We start from the raw sequence: 23,091 nt of genomic DNA, 5'->3' as shown, positions 1-23,091 counted from the left end.
CAAACTAGTAATTCTGCATTTTAGTTTTCAGTCGTCAGATATGCTTCTACGTCTATGACTTTTTTTTGTAAATATGTTTACAAACGTGGTAATCCTTTCAAATTTTCGTATTTCATTGGTTTTCGATTAAATTGCTTTGATTTTCCTGATTATGCAACATGAGGCATAATTAAATAAATAAATTAATTAATAAATTAGCGCAAAACACGAATTAAACATAGAAATTTACTTTGCACGAAACGTTCCATATTGGTTTTTCCTGTTTAAAAAATTGGTCCGTTTTAACCGGACGCAGGGTGGATAGTAGAAATATCAAGTCTATATCCGGAAAATAAGGCCCAAGCCTGGAGCAAACTGTGCGTGACCTTTCTCTCCCCACGAGTTAGCCAATAGCTCTATGTAGGTCAGACCGGTCGCCCAATCTGGAGGCTGCCCGGGAGTCACATGGTTTTGTTGTTATCATCAGCTGTGTCCGGGCCGCTATGTTGGGCTCCGGAGGAATCCGATCCACGAGCTTGCGAGTTTCTCTCTCTCGGAGCGCCGCTAGACAAGGACGGGGATACCGGTCAGGTTGTACGAATCAGCTGTTCTTACTCTAGAGCCGGCCGGCACAGTCAGTCGTTGTTCAACTGTTTACAGTGGCGCAGCCTTCGTATCACAGGCTACTTATCTATTATGAGTATGTGCATTTCCTACGACAACAAAATAATAGTATTGGTTCTTGATGTATCTATAGAGTGCTTCAATCATCAGCAGGAATCTGTGCAGAAATTGTTGGTTAGGAGGCTATACTTCACCGATGACGTTGTTTTATGAAGAATTCGCCTGAACTATTGTTGTAGTTGTTTTTAGTTAGTTTTTTCGGGTTTTATTTATTTCAATATGTCGACGGGTAAACGCCTGGCGAAGCGTTCAATCATCGGGACTCGGGTTTGTGCTCCTGGCGAGGATGGGAAGTTTTATTCCGGCGTCATCCAGGCGGTCAAAACCCCAGCTAATTACATGGAAAACAATAATTGCATCAACCTCACACCGAACACGAGGTACACCGTACGTTTTGACTCCAGACAAGGGAATCTGGGCCGCACAACTGCCGAATTTTTCGAAACCGATCTCATAGGCCCAGGCTTCCAATCGGTGTTGGGGGTCGAACTCGTTGCTGGACAAAAGTGTTTCGTTACTTACAATGGTCGCGAAGTTTGTGGAGAAGTTTGTAAACATCACGCAGAGACTGACGAAGTCATCATCAGAATCCATCCCACAGGAATAGAGGTACTTATATAATATCGTAGTACACAGATTCATATCATTTTCCACATCAAGTCGGATTGAATTTCAAATGTCACTATCCAAGAACTAAAACGTTTAGCTGTGAAAGAATTAGTTTGCATGAAAAAATTTAGAATTCCTTATAACCGCATATGTTTTCTCTTTATAAGATTCAAGATAATCTGAATTTTTGTACAACAGTAAAAACTTTATCAGACAATTAGTCTATAAAAGTCTTATCTCTATTATTAATTATCAGCACACGTAATAGAAGCGAAGTTATATTATACTCGTTTTATTAAACTTATTCTTTATCATTGAAAAGACCATCATACGCAGAAATCCGGTTCCAAAATCCTTTAGAACTATTTGGAGGTGAACCATACGATTCGAATCTTCTAATGGGAAGGACCTTGTGTGGCAACGGATTTCTATTTTGCCACACGCACAATATAGCATTGGAACGGCTTAAATGGTGCCAAGAAAACCTTCGTTTCGGCGCTAACATTGGGCTTGGTCAACTGGAAGAACTCTCGTTGTTAGCGTGCCGGCAGCGCGCATGTACGGAACTTCTCCCTCCAAGTTAATAAATGCATCCTTCTGACGTCACCAGAATAAACAAGCTTCACCGTTCACGGTCGATTTTTTCGCGATACTTTCTGGCACTAAAACTGACGGCGATTTGAAGTTATCAAAGCTCCTGTTTCCTTTGTTAGCCGTTGTGTGTGATACGTTTTTATTAGCATTTTTATGTGAGATACGGACGCAGTTAATAAGAATAAACAAATTATATCTTACGTAAGGTTTATCTTTTATTTGTAGTTACTTGGTAGGCTTGTTTAATATAACTGCAACCGTATGGAATACAAAGAAACGAGTAGGTAATTCTATTCGTTTGTCATTTCAGTTTGTCGATAACGACAACCGCAAACATTAGAAATCACTGCGGCTCGTGCAAAGGTCGCCGAGAAACCGTTTGAATATCGATTCTAACAGGCAATCGGAAAACATTTCCGCGGGTGTATCCTGGATCGCAAGCTAAATTCGCGTCAGTGTTTTGGAGGTCGCATCTAATTAAAGCAAGCGGGACAATTAACCTTTGTAGAGGCGCGTGTTAAATGCAATTTGAGGCTGTAAAAAAAGGTCAGTCGGCGTTATCCTTGTCCTATTACTTGTGAACTTAGGGTACCCTCCAAATTGGGCAACTGAGAATCGCAGAAATGCCGCCGATAGACATTATGTCGGTATCGAATTGATACTTGGTAACACATTAATCTAACCATTATTATCGGGTTGATAACGTAAGCAGTCAGCAAAATACTGGTACTGTAACCTTGACTCGAGTACTATTGTTACATTTACGTCGACACAATTAGAATTCGGCACACTTTCCGAACGATTAGTAGTTATTTGAATTGATAGAAAGGCATTTACCGGTACCTTCCAAGAAACATGAAAATGACAATTCACCTAGCTTCTTCAATACCAGTACTAAAAGGAAATAAGGAAGCAACATATCCTTTGAGGCTCACATTGACTGAAATGACATTACGTGTTGATCTAGGTGTTAATTAATATGTATTTTAAAGAGTTATATAAAGATCTTGAAGATGACTGTCAAACCATATGGCCAATTTAATTCATTAATTAATTAATGGGTGTTAGTTTAGTTTCGTTTGGACCTTTGAATATTTACAGAACCGTGACCAGAACAGTGTGACCCACATAACGGACCAGCGTGTACGGATTCACTAAGACAAGGAAATTCCAGCCACACCTATGAGGTCCGCAAGTCAAACGGGTGGAATATCTCTAGAAAATAAATGCAAAATTCTCTAAGGACATCACAAATAAATCTAACAAACCCCGTTCCAGTATCATTTTCAATAAATCAGATAGTTAGCTACAATTGAAAAGCAGTCATGTTGATTAAGATTTATTATACGAAAGGATTATAATTTTATCTTGTTGTTGGCTTGCATAAAATGTGATTAGATTAGAAGTTTTATTCTCCCAGCATAAGTTCATGAAAAGTACCATCTACTGACCTGTGTCCGCTCCTCACTATCAGTACGATTCAAGAAATGGAAAAGTAACGATCACTGATGTAATTAAATGTATGTATATTGTTTTTGTAATCATATGATATGCAAAAAATTTATGAGAAACATAGTGGTCAACAAACGAGTTATAAATAGTCTATAACAAAGAATCAGTTGGTTTTTATTACCCTTAACCTTCAATTGCATTTTATTTCAGAGGTCGTAAAACTTTATTATTCCATTGAGAATGAGAAAATCTTCAACTATTAATTGGCATATTGCTTTCTACAAACATAAACATATTGCATAAATTACCTTCAATTGAGAAAGAAAGGTAGAATTTATGCGTTATTTAACGATTTAACAAAAATGAATTGCTGCCGCTGTTCTTAGAGAAACTAAGCATACATTTAGAACATACAGTTAATAAATGTCCATAAATTGACTATAATCGTCTACCTGCAGAAGTGCACTTTAATAATAATTATTTCCTGGCGCCAAAAATTAGGTACTTTAACCAAGATGATTATTGTGAGTCTGAAGGTAATTGGATGGTATCCATAATACTAATGGAATAATACCTATTAAAAAGTAGACAATAAAGGCTATATTGGTCTGCAGGTTATTAATCGTTAATATTTTATGTACTTATTAGATATGGCTAGTTAATTAAATTTAATTAAAATTTTTATTGAAGAGTCCAAAAAATGTGTTTATATAAATAAAAGATATAACCACGTTTTTTATATATATCATATCTTTAATGAACAATGGAAATCTACCAGGTACATAATTATTATTCTCAGAGTTAATCATCTTCTTGAGGCTGTATTGCAGAAATAACCTGCTCAAAGAGATAATACTGTCGCTGCTAATGATCAAAAGTTCCTGTCTATAAAACACTTTTTATGACTTTTAAATTTGAGCTCACTAATCACAAATTAATAATCATTCTTCCGGTTTGCCTACCTAAAAGTAGAATGTAATCCGCGTGAAGAAAAAACTACTAGGTCATAACATAAAATAATTGGGAAATGGTAAACTTCTGTCGTCCATCTTGCAGACAGTTGGGATTTCCCAACATTAACTCGCCGGCAACCGGTAAAACCTAAATAACAGGTTACGGTTTATAGTTCTGAATCTAAAATCTATACAGTCCCTATGCATATATCTTATTATAATAAATGCTAATTCGATGCAGAAGTAGAGAAAGGTATCGACATAATCGACCTCAAGACAGGTTGTGTGTATATATTGTTGCGAAATACCCTGCTCTAACAACATTCACTGCGGATACATAACCCATTTTAAAGTGGCACAAGTACTTCGTTGCGGTTAACAAATATTTGCCTTGCTATCTATTCATCTCACTTGCATTTTCACACGCCTACTTGAGAAATATTATGATGAGAAGTGTGATGTCGCACAGTTGCTATTATTTAATAAACGCGAATCGCGTGATGAACACATCTCTGCGAACTGCCAAAGATATCACAGGAATTGATTCGATAAACTTTTAATCATTGTCGTTAACCATTATGTTTTACATTTAAGAGATAGATTTTGATATTTAGTTAGGGAATTCTAGATTTCAATTACTTACAAACTAAGGGGAACAATTGGACTGCAGAAATTTTGATAGTCTGAAGGACATAACAGAAATTATGAGGGAATTCGCAGAACTCAAATATGGGGAAGTCTCTTTCGGTCGGGAAACTTTGGGAAGTGTTTGATATTGCTTATCTTGGTTTTGTATTAACACAATCATATCGCAACAAACGAAGGAGCACAAATGCTACCAAAATTAGATCATTGGGCCAAATATATCTTATTGTTAGTCCATTCTTTATTTGCAAGTTACAATAAAACGTAGGACGCTATTTCTTTTTTTAAATACAATAGAGAATCAAATAAACTTATCCAATTTAGGAAACATTTAGTGATTCGATTTTAACACTTTAGCTTCTCAAAGTATCCGTCAAAAATGATTCAAAGATCTGATAATCAGAAGAAACAAAGTTAGGACCTTGCAAAGAACCCTACAAGATCTGAAAATTCATTGTCTCTATCTGATACCTAAGCTGCCTTTGCTAAAAATATCTATTTTAATTTTTTTAAACTTAAATTGTGATGAAAAAGTGTGATGGACAAGTAGTCAACTGTTTTTATAGGTTCATCCACTGAATATTTCTTCAAAATTTAGTTTTCTTCGATAACTGTACTGACCTTTTTCGGATACTCGTCTAGATTTGTGTGATGCAAAACTTTTATTCTCGTTATCAGCGACTACATTATTAAATTTAAAACCAAAGAGATTTCCATCAGCGCTAGTTCAAAAACAAGGCACTGAAGGGCAGCAAACGTACTTTATGAGCGGAAATTGAAATGTACGGTTGGTTTACCATTGCGGACAACACGATCGCTTTGATTAATAAGTGGAATACCCATTAACTGATCGTGTCAAGACTTCCAAGCGCCGCGCCGTTTGCCTTACGCTAGATACTAGACACTAGGCCAAAGCACGTAAGCGTTATCTGAATTTCTCCACTACCAACATGACAGTCAAAAAAGTAATCACGAAAGAGATTATCGCCGATTACGTTTTTTATATTCGGTTCTTAATGTTCTATTGCTACTTATCAGATACAATAATTGAAGTGTAATAAATGCTAGTACAATTTTTATCGATAACAGTGTATGCATATTTAGATACCAGCAGTAATGTCTGAGAGTTTGAATTACCTCTCTATTATGTTTTAAAGGGCAAACCTGACCCGAACCTAAGTAAATACGTGGTACATAGCAAACATTAACCCGAAATTAATTTTGTGTAAACAGTTTTATTCGTCCTATCAGCCCAAAATTAGTCTCAGTTTAAGGTGACTATATAAAACAACATTTCTATTTATAGGATGTTCTATTTCAAGTTTTTATAAATAATCTCATCAAATGAAGTTTTAGCAATTTCCAAAATGGGCGAGATATTGCTTGTTTCGAGTAACAGTCTAATATCGAATTTGAAAAATCAGATTCTTGTTACTAAAAACCAAGTTTCATGTAACTGAAAATTGAATCGATCATTTGCATACCAAGAGTTTTAAGCAAATTTTTCATCAATGAAACTAGATCCCAAAGCTAAATTCAATTGCAAAAATTAACATTAAAAATTAAATAACCTTCAAATTGGTCAAAGGATCTCCATAGTGGGATTGTCAAAGGCGTGTGTGTCGATATCATTAAATTTTATGTCAAAATGGAATCACGGTCCAAATGATTATTCTTTGGATAAAATTGCGAAAGCCTGGTGAAGGTTGTTGGTTGAATTATTAAATTCCTCTTTGCCAATTAAGCTTATTTCGAAATTGAAAAAAAATTATTATCGTCTTGGAGAATTTGGGTTAAACAGAAAACTTACATGTTTATTTTACATATTCAGCAACTGTAAAACAAGTATTTATGAATAATAAATATTGGCGAGTTGCTTGGTACACTAAAAATATAAAGTTCTGTTGCAACCTCCCTGTGATTTGTAATTTTGTACTAGCCGAATACCTCGTTCTCTTAATCTGCATCTTTACACAACAGGGAATATGGACTATATTCAGGATGTGTCAGCAATTACTGAAAACAAAAAAAAAATTATAACCTTTTTCAATTTTGTATATTTTATTTATCTCAGTAAAATATTCAACGAATTAACAGGGCATTCCCTTTTATAGGATAAATAGTTAATGCAATAAAATGCATAAAATTACTTATAAAATATAACTACTATACTGGATGTCTCGTCAAAAACGTCACAAACTATGACACTTATTTTTGGTTCGATTTCGAAAAGTTGTCAAGCAATTCTGCTTATTTACGAATATTTTACACATATCAATCCCGTAAATATTTGCTTAAAAATCAAGCAAAAATCAAGTCGTCTTTAGCGATATATGGAAGACTTATTATATTATTTACTAGACAAAATAACAAAATATAGCTACATTTAAAAAAGTGTAAGCACATAATCAAAAACAGGTAATATTAGTCGTGTTGTAAAATTGTTGTTACACATAAAATTCCAAATTTCATTCCAAGCTTCTCCTATAAAGTTAGTTAGTTAGTTATAAAGTTAGTTAGTTAAAGTTAGTTAGTTAAAGTTAGTTAGTTAGTTAGTTAAAAGCATACGGGGGTAGAAACTATCCTAAAAAACAGCTGTCGAAAAATAAATTTTGTCACGAACATAACATTAATGAAACCATATCAGGCGTTTTCTTTTTAGTAGTGTTAGTCTGTTGTGATATCTGTTAAATATTGCAATTATCGTTACTCAAAAACTAATGTAAATTCTAAAATTTCATAGATAGATATAAAAAAGTTTCTAAATAGAGTCGTTTTCTCTTATTAGGTATTTTGTATATGAAAGAGATTTAAAAAATAATTAAATAATTCCAAGCGTCAAAAGGATCTATCAAGGGTTATTTATTTTAGACTATTTTTGCCAAATCTAAAATGTTACACTGAAAAAATAGGCAGACAATAAATAGAGAAGAAAGTACAACTATAAAGAACCTTAGGCAAGAGATCAATTTCTTTAAAAAAACAAAAATATTGAAAATAAAGACAAATGTTGGGAGTTTGAATTCAGGATTCCGACTTCAAGCTCGAAATTACGACTTTAAATTCGGTTATCTCCCGAGTTTACTCGATTATCCTGAACAGAAATCTAAAAGCGACTTTTCTTCCCTTAATAACTTCAAAATCATTAGTAAAAACATGGATTAATTCATTGATAATTCTACGGACAATAAACATCGTACACTACAAAAAAATTGGTGTGAGTGAAAGCAATAAAGGTTCGGAGTGTATCCACTGAGTGAAATTATTGAGTACATTTTCACTCAATATTGGGCATTTTGATCATTTTACTCATTTGTGATTATTTTTAAACTAAAACTTTCACTCAACTATAGGTACTCCTTAAATAAATTCTTCACGTAAACTCGTATTTGGTGCACTTGTACCTAAATCAGAGTAAATGTCCTCATTACTGAGTTTAAATGTATATTAATTTCGAGTAATTTGAATGGCGCCGTGAAGATAGCACCACTTACATATTACTTCTGTAATCTCGACCACAGTTGATAGGGGCCCATTAAATGCTCCAGAAAAGCGTGATTGCCAGGAGAACAGGCCTTAGCCAGCGACGGGGACGGATCTCAGCTGGCGGGTCTCAGCCAGGACAGGAGGAGGCCCCGCGAAGTTAATTAATTTCAACACTATATCCTAATTAATCATTTATGATTTATTTTTGCACTCAATATTTAATTAATTAAAAATCAAGTCTGAGTAAAAGATGACTCATAATAGTAATTTAAATCATGTTAGCGAAAAAGTCAACTCTAAATTGGTTTTATATACTCAAAATAGAGTCAAAAGTTGCTCAATTGGTAGTGGCAGTAACTCGGATTTGAGTACAACTCACTCATTTCTGATGAAAATAGTTTCACTCAGTTGTACTCATACTAATATAGTGAAATTTCACTCAATTGGGTGTAGACAGAAATTGAGTAAAATTGAGCGAAATTTGAGTGAAATTTTTTTAGTGTAATTTTCATGGCTAATGTGATTTTGAAGAAATAACACAAACTTATTTTGTAAAACGGAATTGGACTGATAAGAAGCTGATTTTTTCCTGATTTCATCGAAATAAATATTTTTTATTCATTTTCTATAACTGAGAAAATAAGTAATAGAATATGAAGTATACAGGTTATATCTAAAATATGACACCAAACTGAAACATCATTTAAGCGAAACATTTTCTGTAAATACAGAATGATAAATGTGTACTTTTAAAAAACCTTTTTCGGTAACTTCAGAATAGAGTTTCGGCTTTAAAATCGGAATTGCGACTTTATAAAGTCAAACTATAGTCGGATCATATTCGATGCAAAGTAATAAATCATTGCCTGTCAAGGGATCCAGTGCAATACGCTTTTAAGGGGTTTAGAAATTGAATATTTTTTTTATACATTATGAAGGGACGAAGGGATCAGTTCACGCTTGGCACCCTTGTTCCTACAAAGACCGACAATTTTCTTCTCTACTTTGCATCGAATACGATCCTACTATAGTCATTCTGAACAAAGTTGAAAATATTGTTTCATTTTTCCAACCATTTACGAGGGCGGGCGTAAAGAACGATCAGAGAGGACCTTACAATGTATAATCATGCTACTTTTTTTGTTCTTGATCAGTTCTCATATTTCCAATAATGAAACCGTTTTGGCCCAATTTCGCCGTGCACGTAGTGTTTAATATAAATCCAGATGTGTCTCTCGCAGCTCCCGATTTTTTTTTACACGCGGCATCTGCTATATTTATCCCGATACCCAAAGTGCCCGACGGGCGCCCGTTCGCGCTCTGGAAACCATTTAATCCCGAAATAATGGCAAGTCACCGCCGTCCGCCGCCGTAAAATGGAACGCGCAGTGTCCCAAAAACCCGGGGCAACGCGTGTACGACCCCATTCGGTATCGACCTGTGACCTACTTATTTGGGCAACACGTGCTGCAAACTGCATAGTGGCCCCGCGGCGTCGGCGTTCGCTCTGCAACTCTCCGGAATTGTTTGCCGGCGCTCCGACACAGTTCCGATTGGCAATGGCGAGCGCATTTTGTTTATAAATATTGCAACGAGACCGCTGGCGTCGGAGATGTCCTTATGTAATCCGTTCGTTGCACAACGGCGAAGGTTAGTAATGTGGTGCGTAGGAGAGGCAGCGAGAGTCGCTCGGTTCGGTTTTACCCTCGATATGTTGCGTTAGTTGATGGTGACACGAATTCTTCATTTTTCTACGCGGTTTCGTCAGACCGTGCGACATTCGGTGTGTGTGCCGTCGCCGTGCTATTTGACACACACCGTTATGCAGTCAACATAGTGACGCGTCTGCCCTACCTACTTACTCGGACATACAGGGTGGTAAAATTGATCGATGGCAGGCATAACAAGCCTAGAGTATTCTTCTTCAAGTTCTTCGGTCAGCGTACATTACTTACACTCCAGTCGAATTAGATCATAATACCTGAAAACTGCAGTTTGCTAACTTAGCGTCACTTTGGATACTCTTCCTCGTCATACACTGCAATAAAATGCCTACTAATAATTTTCCACGTTCAAACTCTAATTTCACTGGAGTATTATCAAGATGCACAGCTTCCAACCCCAATAAAGGGAAAGGGGGAGATTAAAAAAAGAGACGTAATACCTCATTTATACATGTTTACAAGAGCAATGATATGTAAATTAACTGGAAAAAAGCCTTGAACTCACTCCTATATTATCATGGAATAAACTTATAATTTTCATAAACTGGTGGATCATTGTTGACAAAACACATATTATGTAACGTAATTTCAACACGACAAACAAAACTTTTGTGGAAAAATCGCATTATACATACTAGTTTTAATCATAAGCAGAACATTACGAGGAAATGATAACGCTCAAAAAATTTAATATTCTCTAAATTTTCAGCTGCATACAAATAAGATAATATTTTGTTCAAGTTCTTTGTCATCTATAACTTATATCTGACCTTTTGTTAAAAGTAAATATTATTCTAATGTCTATCCTATCAGTACATAAACTGTTCCTCCTTTCGAGGAATTCTGGTAAATTGAGTACAAACTTATCAGTACAAATGGTACGAATTCATTATCTAAATGCTGTAGTTATTATATGAGTAAATAAGTCTTCATTTCTTAACATTTAGGCACGTTTTGAAATAAGAGACAATGGGGATGCCCCTCTATCCTAAGTTCTTCTAAAAACATATACATAAATTGATAAACTTCTGTTTCACTTTATGTGGATACGAAGTTTAACCTTAGATCTAACGACTGAATCAGTTGTGGAATTTAGAAGCTTCTTAGTAAAATAGACTTGGTAGATTTATTAATAAGAGCAACGTTACGTAATTACCACTTGACAACATATTAGGAACCAATATCAGTAACTGCTTCCAGTTCTGTATTTCCATTTTTTTTCATAAGTGCCGATATAATTCTAGAATACTTCAAAACTGCCACCAACTACCACCATCTATCAATAAAAAATTCCAATCTCTTTCCAACATTGTCACCAATTGTTGCAATTTACTTTGACCTTCTTCATTGAACCCAAAACATTATTCAAAAACTTTGAAAATTCAAAAAACAAATATTTTAGGGGCACGAACATTAAACTTGATAATATGATAATGCTATGCTGTACTTGCTACAATTTGTTTTCTTCTTACTTACCTTACCGTCTTCTACTACTTTAAAATTCCTGTTTGGTTTTTGATTTACCTATTTAGTGGCTATGATGATCCTTATGATTCAAATCACCCTGTATACAACTTACTCTGTCCATTTGAATTGGAGCGAAAAATCGAAAAGTAAACCATTACAACGCTTATCAATTAAAGAGTGAGAATGGTATCCATGCCAATTACTGTAATTACATTCTGGAAAAGGCGTACGTGTACGGTCGCACTTGCTGCTTGAAATTCGGACACGATATCGCGAAATGACGTCTCAAGCTCGAAGAAACCGTTGGCTGGTAATCCTCTTTCGCTAGCGCTTTGACCCAATTGAACGGGCTCGTTAGCAGCATCGCCTTAACTGTTTTTAGCCATATATTTCACCGTGACATCATTCAAGCGTAGCATTCGCGATTTTTTTTTGTTTCTTTACCTATCCTAATTCCGCATTCAAGGTTACGGTTCCTTTAGTATGAAGTACTAGAATGCCGCTACTGGTTCCAGTTAGGCGTTGGTCAATAGTCGCAATCATATAAACATCTGACATTTCTTTTATCTTGCTACCTGCTGGTTGATATACGGTGACCGCATTCTTAGTGCAATTGCCTGAATATTATTAAAAGGTCTGTCTGTCTTTGAACTTGACATTACTGTGCTTAGTCATAAAAATATGTCCTTTAGCATGGTGATTAAGATATTTCTTTTGTGTTTATTATTAAATGCATAATTATTGATCGCAATGAACTTTAATTTGCTCAACACGGCCAAACTGTTAGATATGCTAATTTGCAGATACTGTGCAAATAAGACGTTGGTCTTATTGTACTAGGGGAAATAAAATTTTTAACTAACTTAACTAACGATATTGTGGAAAATAAATACCCAACCTGCGTTGAATTATACTCACAACATCTACTAAATGGCTAACATCATTCGTGAGTAGAACCATCAGACATATACCGGTTTCATTAGTTAAAAACTTTGTATTGCTTAGCGCGACACTGTCTTACTCTTGAAACCTAAAAACGCAAGCATATTTTTTAGGATTTGAGGAATATTTTTTATACATAAGACTCCATTGGAACTAAACTAAATTTAAAACTATAAATTGTAATAGTTTGAGATGTCACTAGTATCCTCTACCAAGATTTGATAAATTTAAAAGGCACCAAAAATTATTATTATTATTATTAGAAACAATATTTAATGATTTAAGAAGCCTTTCTACTCTAACATATTATTTCCAAAGGTAATATAATATATATATATATATATATATATTGAAATGAAATCAGATATGAGAGAACAAATCAAAATGTAAAGCAAAGGTCTATTTAAAAGACAAAGCANTATATATATATATATAATTATTTACTTTTGGGTCAAACTATTCACATAAAACATGAAGAGGCAACCGCTGCAAGTGTTGATAAAACCCAATGTCATTAAAATATTTAAAACCGCGATAAGTTATGTAGGTAAGTAGGTAAAAATTTAGGTCGATTAAAAATAATCTGACATTCGGTACCTACGGCATTGATTAGATATGTCTAATTCTTCAATTTTTACAGAAGATAGATGTTTTAAGTTGTTAAATATTATAGCGTCAAGCAAATCCTAGCGATTTTCGCATAGATAAAAAATAACGCCTTATATTGAATTGGAACATTTAACCAAATTAATATTTGCGTGATCTAATGAAGAATTCAGAATGCTTAATTCCATGAAAGTCGAGAAAAACAGTGAGAATCACTGAGTGACTTGTGTTCTTGGGGCGAGCAGTTCCTTTGTGATGATTGAACTTTTGTGTCAATCTCGTAGCCATAAACCCAGCTTTCTTCGTCTCCCGTTTTGATCTTTTGAGTGAATGTTTCATCATTATTAGATTGTTCAAGGTGTTGCCAACAAACGTCCAAACGATTTTCTTTCTGTTGTGCAGTCATCAAACGAGGAACAAACTTTGCTACAACTCGATGCATCTTCAATTTTTCAGTCAAAATTTCATGGCATCACCCAATTGTGTAGTTTCTCTGACAGGCAATCAGCGATTTGCACGTACCAGATCTTTGACTTTCTGAACGTGAGTCATCAGTTGAAGTTAAAGACCTTTCTGGTCGCAGATCATCTTCAATTGACTGCAGACCACTTAAATAAATCGCGAAAACTATTCGTAACATTGCGTGCGGCCCAGAGAATCATCTCCGTAAGCTTGTTGCAAAATGTGAAACGTTTCCATGAGAGTTTTCCTCAGTTTCACGCAAAAGGTTACGTTGAATCGTTGTTCCAGAAAATGGTACATTTCAAAAATCGACACTAACACTTAAACACGTTGCATTCAAAGAACAATATCACGAAAACTAAAAGAGATATCAACAATCCAAGAACATGTGGTTACAGAGGAAGAACACTAAATATCTCCATTAGAGCGTAATTAAAAATGTTCGGTTATTATCAGCATACCGAAAGCTACTGAATCTTCTAAATTGTCTGTGAAATAATGAGTTTGTATTAAACGGGTTATATAAAACACCAGATATAAAATTAGATAAGTTGCTCCTCTTCCATCTTCTGTAATAGTTTTATTTCATTGTGTCCATACTAGCTTTTTCAAAAGTTTGACCTTTTTGTCTTTAAACAATACTTTCTATACATAGTGCATTACGTTTTCTATATTTAACATATGATCTACATTAAATAAAATGCAAAACGTGACCACAGTGTCATATAAATTCCGCACGAATAGCAGCATTTTTGCATTGCAAAATTTGTCACTTACCGGCCACGCTGAAAACATACTGCGCGTTTCGAACGTATCATTAATTTGATTAAGACAAACTTTTATGCCTCCTGTGTTTTGCACCTGAATAATCAAATTACCATTAGATGTATCCACCTGTTAGAGAAGCTACGCGGCAATTACACTTTCGCGGCTTTCCCTCTTGCTTTCACAACCCATACCAGTAATTACATTTACATTTTTTTAATATCGCATTCCATTCTTCCTCTAACGCTCGTTCCAAGTTGGACAAAACATTTATCTGAGTGGATTTGGCCTTAATAGCAAAGGTTCAAGTAGCACTTGGAATTGCTGCCGCTTAGCACTCAATAAAAAATAAGCAGAGGCGTTAAGAAAATGTTTAGTGCCGTTTTAAAAATTTAAACTAATCGTTGAATTGATTTAGCTTTCAATATTTGATTGTTTTAATTAAATGCATTTGGAGTATGGAGAAAGAATGCAGGTGATAATTTAGACATTCGCATAATTGAAATTGATTTTATGAGGCACTTAAATTGTCGTCACGTACAACGGTGGCAATATTCTGAATTGTCTCGAAACGTCTGTACTAAAATTAGCCTTCAATATCGAAGAAAGCGAACTCCATGCCAACCTCGAATTCTATCAGCTGGAAATAATAAGTGCGTAGTCGCGCTATCAGTGCCCAGATAATAGGCTTTTGTTTGGCATGACGTCAACGCTCGTTTGTACCGATGCTTGACTCAAGCCTCCTCTGCTTTTCTTGCGACATATTTAGATATGCCGGCCGGGCTTTTGCCGAGTGCCCGGCTATAGATTAGATGTATTTATAGATAAACAAAATGAAGATAAAAACATCGACGTTCCAATTAAATTATAAATAAAATCCTGGAACGTACCGGTTTAATGAAACGCAAAGACCTGCTTATAAAAAGGTATTTGTGTTTCGAGGTTATCTCCAGATGCAGCTCGTAGTTGTGGTTTTTCACTGCGTTCGGTTCTAACGATCTATGTCATTAAGTTTTTCATAACCGTATATACGAAATTACCTTTGCCTTTGGAATTTTCCGTCTGCACTTCTAACAACTTGTTGATTAAAGGCTCCCAGAAACACTCCGATGATGAAAGAGAAACGCCGGTTTCGCCGTGCATTTGTAATTTACCGCAACCGTATATAACTTGACGATTACTGTTGGCGTACCAACTAAAATTATATCTGACGCAATTTTATTATTGTTCAAAGGTTGTTTCGTTCGGTGTACAGATAGCGTTGCCTCAGTCTGCTTGGCGACCACGATATTTGACCTTTGCCAATATAGAAACAGCGAAACGCACATAAAAAAGTAGTTTTTTCCACTTCACAATAAATGCAGATAAATATGATAATGTATTTATAAATGCACACTATTAATTTCCAAATGAAAACAAAGGAACTTGTAATTTTCCATGAATTTTGCGTCTGTTATCTGGAACGTTTGATCCTCGAATTAAGTCAAAATCAAGGAATATGACTTGTCACTCGTACGTTATCAAGTCAATAGAAATACCAGGGTATTATAAAGAATAACCAAATAGCCACGCAAGTTCTTAATAATACTTATTTAGTTTTGTATGGCAAAATTAATTCGGTCACTTACTCTCACCGTTTAAGGTGAGAGTAAGTGACCTTTCTGATTTAAGGGAATATTTAAAAATATACAGGGAATTCCTCTAATCAAATTATAAGTTTGTTCCAAGGCGAAGTTACGGGGTAATTTGCTTATTTTTTGAATCGTCGAGTATAATTTTTTTTCGATTTTCTGTCATTATTAGACCTTCCCATCAATACGGTTAAAATTAATCACATTATGATTAACCTATATCAACCTATACAGTACGCTCCTAAAGTATGGAATAAATTCAGTAAAAACGAAACATATTTTTTTTGGGAAAAATCCTCAAACAGGTCGATTTTTTATTTAAAAAATACATATTTTAGCATAAAAGGCGATTTTCAACCGTCATTTGTTCGAGTAATGACGTCATCGCCATTTTTTTAAATAGAACTCCCTATTTTTTTTCTTGATTCTGAAAGATCGTTTCATTGTTGATCCGACAGTATTAAAATGTTGCCACATAGGAAAGTTTTGGAGTAAATGACGATTGAATGTTACCCAAATCAATTAAATAAAGCAAAAACGTTATTAAATTTAGTTTTTCGAAATGCCTGAAGTTTTTTATGGATCACGTAGGTGTAAACCTTTACAAAGCATCACTGTTATACCGACTTTCTAAGTATTGTAAGATATATAAAAATTATTGTTGAATTTAAAGTATTGAGAATTGAAATTTTAATTCTTATCGGATGCGCGGATAAGACTAGAACGCAGCAGGAAGTTTGCGATTTATTTAATGAAAAACATCCAGATCGCCGTATCAGCCAATCAACAGTCTCTAAGATAGAATCTAAATTTAGAGAAACTGGCAATGTTGTAGATATTCCAAAACCTGGACGTCCTAGCGTTAGTGAAGATCACAAACAGAACATTTTGATAAGTATGGTAGATAATCCTCATAATACTTCACGATTGGTTGCATTAAACAATGAAATTAGTCAGACCACAGTGCTACGTATCCTGAGGCAGGAAAAATATCATCCCTACAAAATTCAACTTGTGCAGGAACTCGATGAAGACGATCCCGACCGCCGCTTACACTTTTGTGAAATTATGATGGATTTATGTCAAGTAAATAGAGATTTACACCGGCAAATACCTTTTTCAGACGAGGCCACGTTTTGTCTCAATGGTACAGTGAACCGTCAAACTTGCAGGTATTGGAGTCGGGAAAATCCTCATTGGGTGGCAGAGACACATACCCAACACCCACAGAAATTAAATGTATGGGCTGGAATAGTTGACAACAAAATAGTAGGGCCTTTCTTCTTTGAAGGAACCCTTACAGGAGAAAGATATTTCGAGTTTTTACAAAATGACCTTGGTCCAGCGCTTGCAGTAATTTTTCCTAACGATAATGACCTTGATATTCCTAATGACACCATATGGTTTCAGCAAGACGGTGCACCTCCGCACTATGCGCGCCCTGTTCGAGATTTTCTGGACAAATGTTTTCCTAGGAGGTGTATCGGCAGACGAGGACCGATAGAATGGCCCGCGAGATCCCCAGATCTTACACCCCTGGACTATTTCTTATGGGGCTACTTAAAGTCCAACGTGTACATTAATAGACCACATAATTTAAAAGAACTCCAGCAATGTATTATAGATGAAATACACAGAGTTACCCCAGAAATAATTCATAATGTGCAAGGAGAATTTCTACACAGACTTGCGTATTGTAAAGAAGTCGGTGGGTGGCAATTCGAACACTTAATTTAGGTAGAAAATTTAATGAATTGTATTTGCTTGACATAGGAAATGTTATTTTTTAATGAATAAAATTTACGTTTTCTAACATTCTATCGTCATTTACTCGAAAACTTTCCTATATAAGATGACAACATTTTAATACTGTCGGATGGACAATGAAACGGTCTTTCAGAATCAGGAAAAAAAATAGGGGGTTGCTATTTAAAAAAATATGTCGATGACGTCATTACTCGAAAACAAATGACGATTGAAAATCGCCTTTTATGCTAAAATATGTATTTTTTAAATTAAAAATCGACCTATTCGAGGATTTTTCCTAAAAAAAATTGTTTAGTTTTTACTGAATTTATTCCATACTTTAGGCGCGTAGTGTATAATAATTTCATGTAACGGACTTCAGCATACCCTCAAAAAATGAACTTGTACGACATTCATTGTTTCATCCTTTTTATGATAGTGTTCTAAAATACAGATAGGTTTATCCACGTCCTACAAAAGAGCACGACCTTTCCAATAGTAGATTTGCAATTTTATTTTTTCCATAACGTCAAACAGAATCGAAATGTCATCGTCCTTCCTTGCTAGTCTCAAATACTTGGTATTAACTTTTTGAAACACCCCGTATAATAACTAGTAATAAAGCATACCTAACGATTTTGTTATTGTTACAGGCTCCATTTGAGGTTCAAAAGAGACTGGAGGAGGTGCGTTTGCTAGAATCGAGAAAATCTGCCCGATTGGCCGACCAGGACACAGACTTCGCTCGTCTGGCTGACATGGCTGGCGACAGAAAAAGAACTGCCTCTCATACTATAGACGTGCCAGCTCCCTCATACCATTACGGGTACGACATATAATAAGCAACGTTAATATGATTTATCTAGCCACTCCCACGCGAATGCACGAATTCTAAACTCTAATTATTCTAATTACACGCTTTATTGTTCCTGTGACCTTTGGAGCACGCGTGTAGTTACGTCGACTTTCAGCTGTTTGATTTGTCAACCCGACTGTGACATTGCCGTACAATAAAACAACAAATTGATTTATTAGCAACGATCATATATTATGTAATATAAACAGATATGTGTGATGTCATACGATGAGGTACCGAAACGTATGTACACGAACTATGCGTTGGCAGTCATATTTATGACGGGTTTGTTTATTTTGTTCTATTTCCAAAAGTGCGTGGTTAATTTTATAACCATCTATCTGTCTGTCTATTTCGGTAAATTCGTTCTTCTCACGTACCTCTGCGATGAAGGCAACATTATTTAGTTGTTTACTAATTATCAGCACAGCAAGCGGTTGCTTCAAAATTTTCTTGACACAAATCAGTAGTTTTATACGTATCAAATTCTTCTGTTGTTCTATGTCTATGTTGTACAACAATGTCCTTCATTGTTGGGATGTTTCTAAGGTGTTTCACAGAAAACACACGTGTTCTCAACTGAGGTCGTTTCATTGTGTAAACGTGATTCAAATACACACAAATATAAATCGGTGACGTTCCAATTTTATGTTAAAGTGAGCGTATTTCTATATCTGATATTTCAAATAATTAAAATGTCTATTTTCTAAATTTTATCATTTATAGACTTATAATGCATAGAATTGATAAAAAATAACTACGTTGATTGTTTTCTATAGGTCGTACTTAGATATTAAAAATAGATTTTACTTAATGCTCCTTTTTCGCTAGGCACGATTTCACTTTTAATATTTCATTACATACCATTAGAAAACATTTTAATTTTCCTATAAAGAAAACTTATCTAAGAAAAAGGGACTTCTCAAGTTGTCAAAATTCCATTAGTAAAGAGGACTATATTGATGTCTCATGGTATGATTATCTCACAAAATAGCATCACTAGTAATTGCCTTGACGGACTTGACACAACGTTTTGTCCTTGTTCGTTGATTGAGTCCTGCAGCTGTAGGAACGTGATCACTTTCCTACGATTGATGATAAAAAAATGAAGAATTATTTTTTTTCTCTATTGATTTATTTTTCCTCGTGAAAAAAATAATGAAACGATCAGTTAAGGGTTATTTTTAAGAAGCTAGTCTTCTCTAACCAAAAATCTCTACTGAAAGAAGCAGACAAATAAAATATACACATTATAGAGAGCCTTCATAAATGATTACAAGCGACATTACCGCCGAGCTTAGGCAACTAACCTCGCACGGCAGGTACTGTCAACTAAAAATCTTAGCGTCACCAATTATAATGGTTCGTTTACAACGAACACTGACACACCGTTACATATACACTTAAGATAATGTGATCGCTGATTGGTTAAATAAAATCTTGTGAAAAATTACCAACCGATGAAAACCAATGTTTTGTTTTAATGTAATCTTGATCTTTTGTTTTTATCAACTTTAATTTTACCGAAATAAATAAATAAATACAGTCACTGTTCCAAACACGTGGTTTGTAAGCATTTATGAAACTTCTGTTATAGTGCTTCTATAATATTACGAAAAACTTTAAGGAACGATTTTTTGGTAAAAGGGCTTTTATATAAACCTATATCCATGAATGTCTAGTATTGGTTACTCTCCTTTAAAGGGGTATGGTAAATTTTCAGTTTTTATTTTGTTCTCACACTTGGAGAAACAAAAGAAGAATGTAATTCAAAGGCTTCCCTACACCGATATTTTTAATCGTCTGTGAGCCTCGAAAAAAGATTGAAAATTGGCACCCATAACGGTACTTTCATTGTATCGTTTTATAGAGTCGAAAATTTTTAATACTAAAGATTCTATTTAAATTCTTGGCTCACTTAAAACTTTTTTGTTTCTTTTGTTCCTTTTTTTACTGCATTCTTAAAAATACATTCCTGTCAGCAGTAGTCATTATGCATCTCTGCTCGCTGTTAACTTTTTCGCAATTTTAAAGAACGACCTTGTGCACTGCGCACTTCAAAAAATTGTTTCGTTTCGAAAATCAATCTGCTTTGGTTTGCAAAACTAAAAAATGACGTTTTTAATTAGTCTTGAAAACGAAACGTCATTCTCAGTCCTGACAAAGAAAGTAGATCAATTAACGTTAAATTATTGAAGTACAGGGTGATTCACTATATTTTGAGCCCCCATTAACTTTTTTGTTTTTAGAGTTATAAAAAAATGTGAAATTGACGATTATTTTATGAATTTTTTGAAAATTATAGTAGAAAACAAATGAAGTCCAAACAAAATGGCCGCGGATGTTAACTTTGTTAATTTAAATGGAACATCCTGTATATTTTTACATATTTCGATATAACGTTCCCTATCGAGCATAGTCATATAGGGTTTGTTGGGTCCATCTTTAACAATAACTGAGATACTATTAAAAAACGAAAAAAAGATTTTCTTTATTAAGAAAATAAGACATTTTGTAATTGTTAGACCTCTTTCAGGCATTGCTGCCTTTTTCCAATTACGTAGGTAAGAATTTACAGATTTAGTTGTAATATATTTTGATATATCGGAGATTGACAGGTAATATCATGAAAACATTGTTACTGATTGACTGTTTGTATTATTATTTAATTAAAATAGGCTACACAGAAGTAGAAAATTGAAATATTATAGGAATCAAAATAGAGTAAAGTTAAACAGTCAATCAATAACAATGTTGTCATGACATTACTATCTGTTGACTAGACCTCTCACGGCCTAATTAGGGAGATTTTGTTAAAATACCTACATATATGCATTTTGAACCGTATCAATGTCCGATATATCAAAATATATTGTAACTAAATCTATAAATCCTTACGTAATTGGAAAAAACGCAGAAGTGCCTGAAAGAGGCCTAACAATTACAAGATGTCTCACTTTCCTAATAAAAAAACCTTCTTTTCGTTTTTTAATAGTATCTCGCTTATTGTTAGAGATGGACCCAACAAACCCTATATGACTATGCTCGACATGTAACTTTCTATCCAAACATTTAAAAATATACAAGGTGGTCCATCTAAATTAGCAAAGTTGTCATCCGTGGCCATTTTGTTTGGTTTATAATTCACATTTTTGTATCTCTTTTAACAAAAAAATTAAAGGGGGGTCAAAATATAGTGAGTCATCCTGTAGGTACGTGATGTATAGTACATTTTTAATTTTTTATTTGTTTGCCTGTTTCCAATGTAAGATTTTTAGTTAGGTAAAACTCAAAATTTATTCTTGAATGATCTTTTTAGCGCATAAAGTTTTTTCATATATGACAAAATACAAATAAGTAACTTCGGACAATAAATGTAGGTACGTTGCATAGTACTCACTAAGTACTATTACTCTGGGACAAAATTGAAACTTAAATTTCTCACTGCAAAAGTAGATTTTAAATTTTGAAAACATTGACTATCTTCCTTATATCAGATTTTTTGTTGGGTGAAAATATGTCGTATGAAACTCATTTCTCGACTAATCCTTTTAGCGTAATTTACCAATTTTCTTGCTTTTACAAGTGTTTGAACATGACGCAAAAAGTGCATAGTGTAGTAACATTGGCAATGATAACGAGTTGCTTTATCGGTTATGACAAGGCAAAACCATTGTCCGCCCGATAGCGATATTTCCCCGCATTGTACTTTCAATTTCGTCGAAGGAAATGACGACGAATACTACACAATCCATCGCGTGAAACACTTAGGTTTTCTCTAATGTAATTGCGCGGAATTTCATACATGCAGCGGCGTGTGGTGTAACTGCCATAAAAAATTACCGGAAGATTTTCGACCGGAAACGTGAAACCATTTCCACAATCGCCTTTTCGGTGGCGACCTCGATTATCGTTACTTTCATTCTCATCTATTCACACCGCGCCGATCCTTTTACTTTTAACCAGCAAAAATGTACGCGATACTAATTTCTCCCGCACGTACCTACTCTATTGCAAAACCGTGGCCAACACAATGCCGTGAGAATGAATGCACTCCCAAGTGACTTCTATGACGTACAATGAAATTAATTAACTACGATAACCAACGTTTTACAAGCTGTACTTCTTGGTATGGGTGAATGATTATATTCGACTAGAAACGCCTATTTGTGTCAAAGTTCTAAATTGAAATGCGAATGATATTAATATTTTGAACAGTAACAAATCAAATTTCAAGAAACAATGGTTGGTTAATAATTCATAATAGGTCTTAAATTCCTGTGCTTTTCCTTAAGTCAACATATATCAAGACACACTTTAATTGGACTCTATAGGGATCTACTTTATTATGAAAGGCAAAATGTGACTAAATGAGCAAAAATGTGCAGAATCAAACCCTTATGGAACAATGAATGTAACAATGAAGTATTTTCACAATGAATTTCTATATCTATACAAAATGTTTTTGCATCTAGTATTTACGTAAGCGT

At 34.5% G+C, this 23,091-nt stretch overlaps 1 protein-coding gene across 1 annotated transcript in view; it reads left to right on the top strand.

Moving 5' to 3' along the window:
• Positions 1–614: 614 nt before the first annotated feature.
• The window catches only part of LOC108904982 (zinc finger protein 395), a 64,085-nt gene continuing 41,608 nt past the window's right edge, over positions 615–23,091 (top strand). The window contains exons 1-2 of the mRNA XM_018707724.1: positions 615–1,272; positions 18,399–18,571. Coding sequence (XP_018563240.1) covers positions 883–1,272; positions 18,399–18,571 — 563 coding nt within the window. The 5' untranslated portion in view covers positions 615–882. The remainder of the gene's footprint in view (positions 1,273–18,398; positions 18,572–23,091) is intronic.

This window comes from Anoplophora glabripennis, unplaced genomic scaffold, assembly GCF_000390285.2.
Source record: "Anoplophora glabripennis isolate ALB-LARVAE unplaced genomic scaffold, Agla_2.0 scaffold48, whole genome shotgun sequence".
In the NCBI taxonomy this organism is placed as follows: domain Eukaryota; kingdom Metazoa; phylum Arthropoda; class Insecta; order Coleoptera; family Cerambycidae; genus Anoplophora; species Anoplophora glabripennis.
The sequence above is the reverse complement of the archived record's forward strand: the minus strand, read 5'-3'. Positions and strand labels throughout refer to the sequence as shown.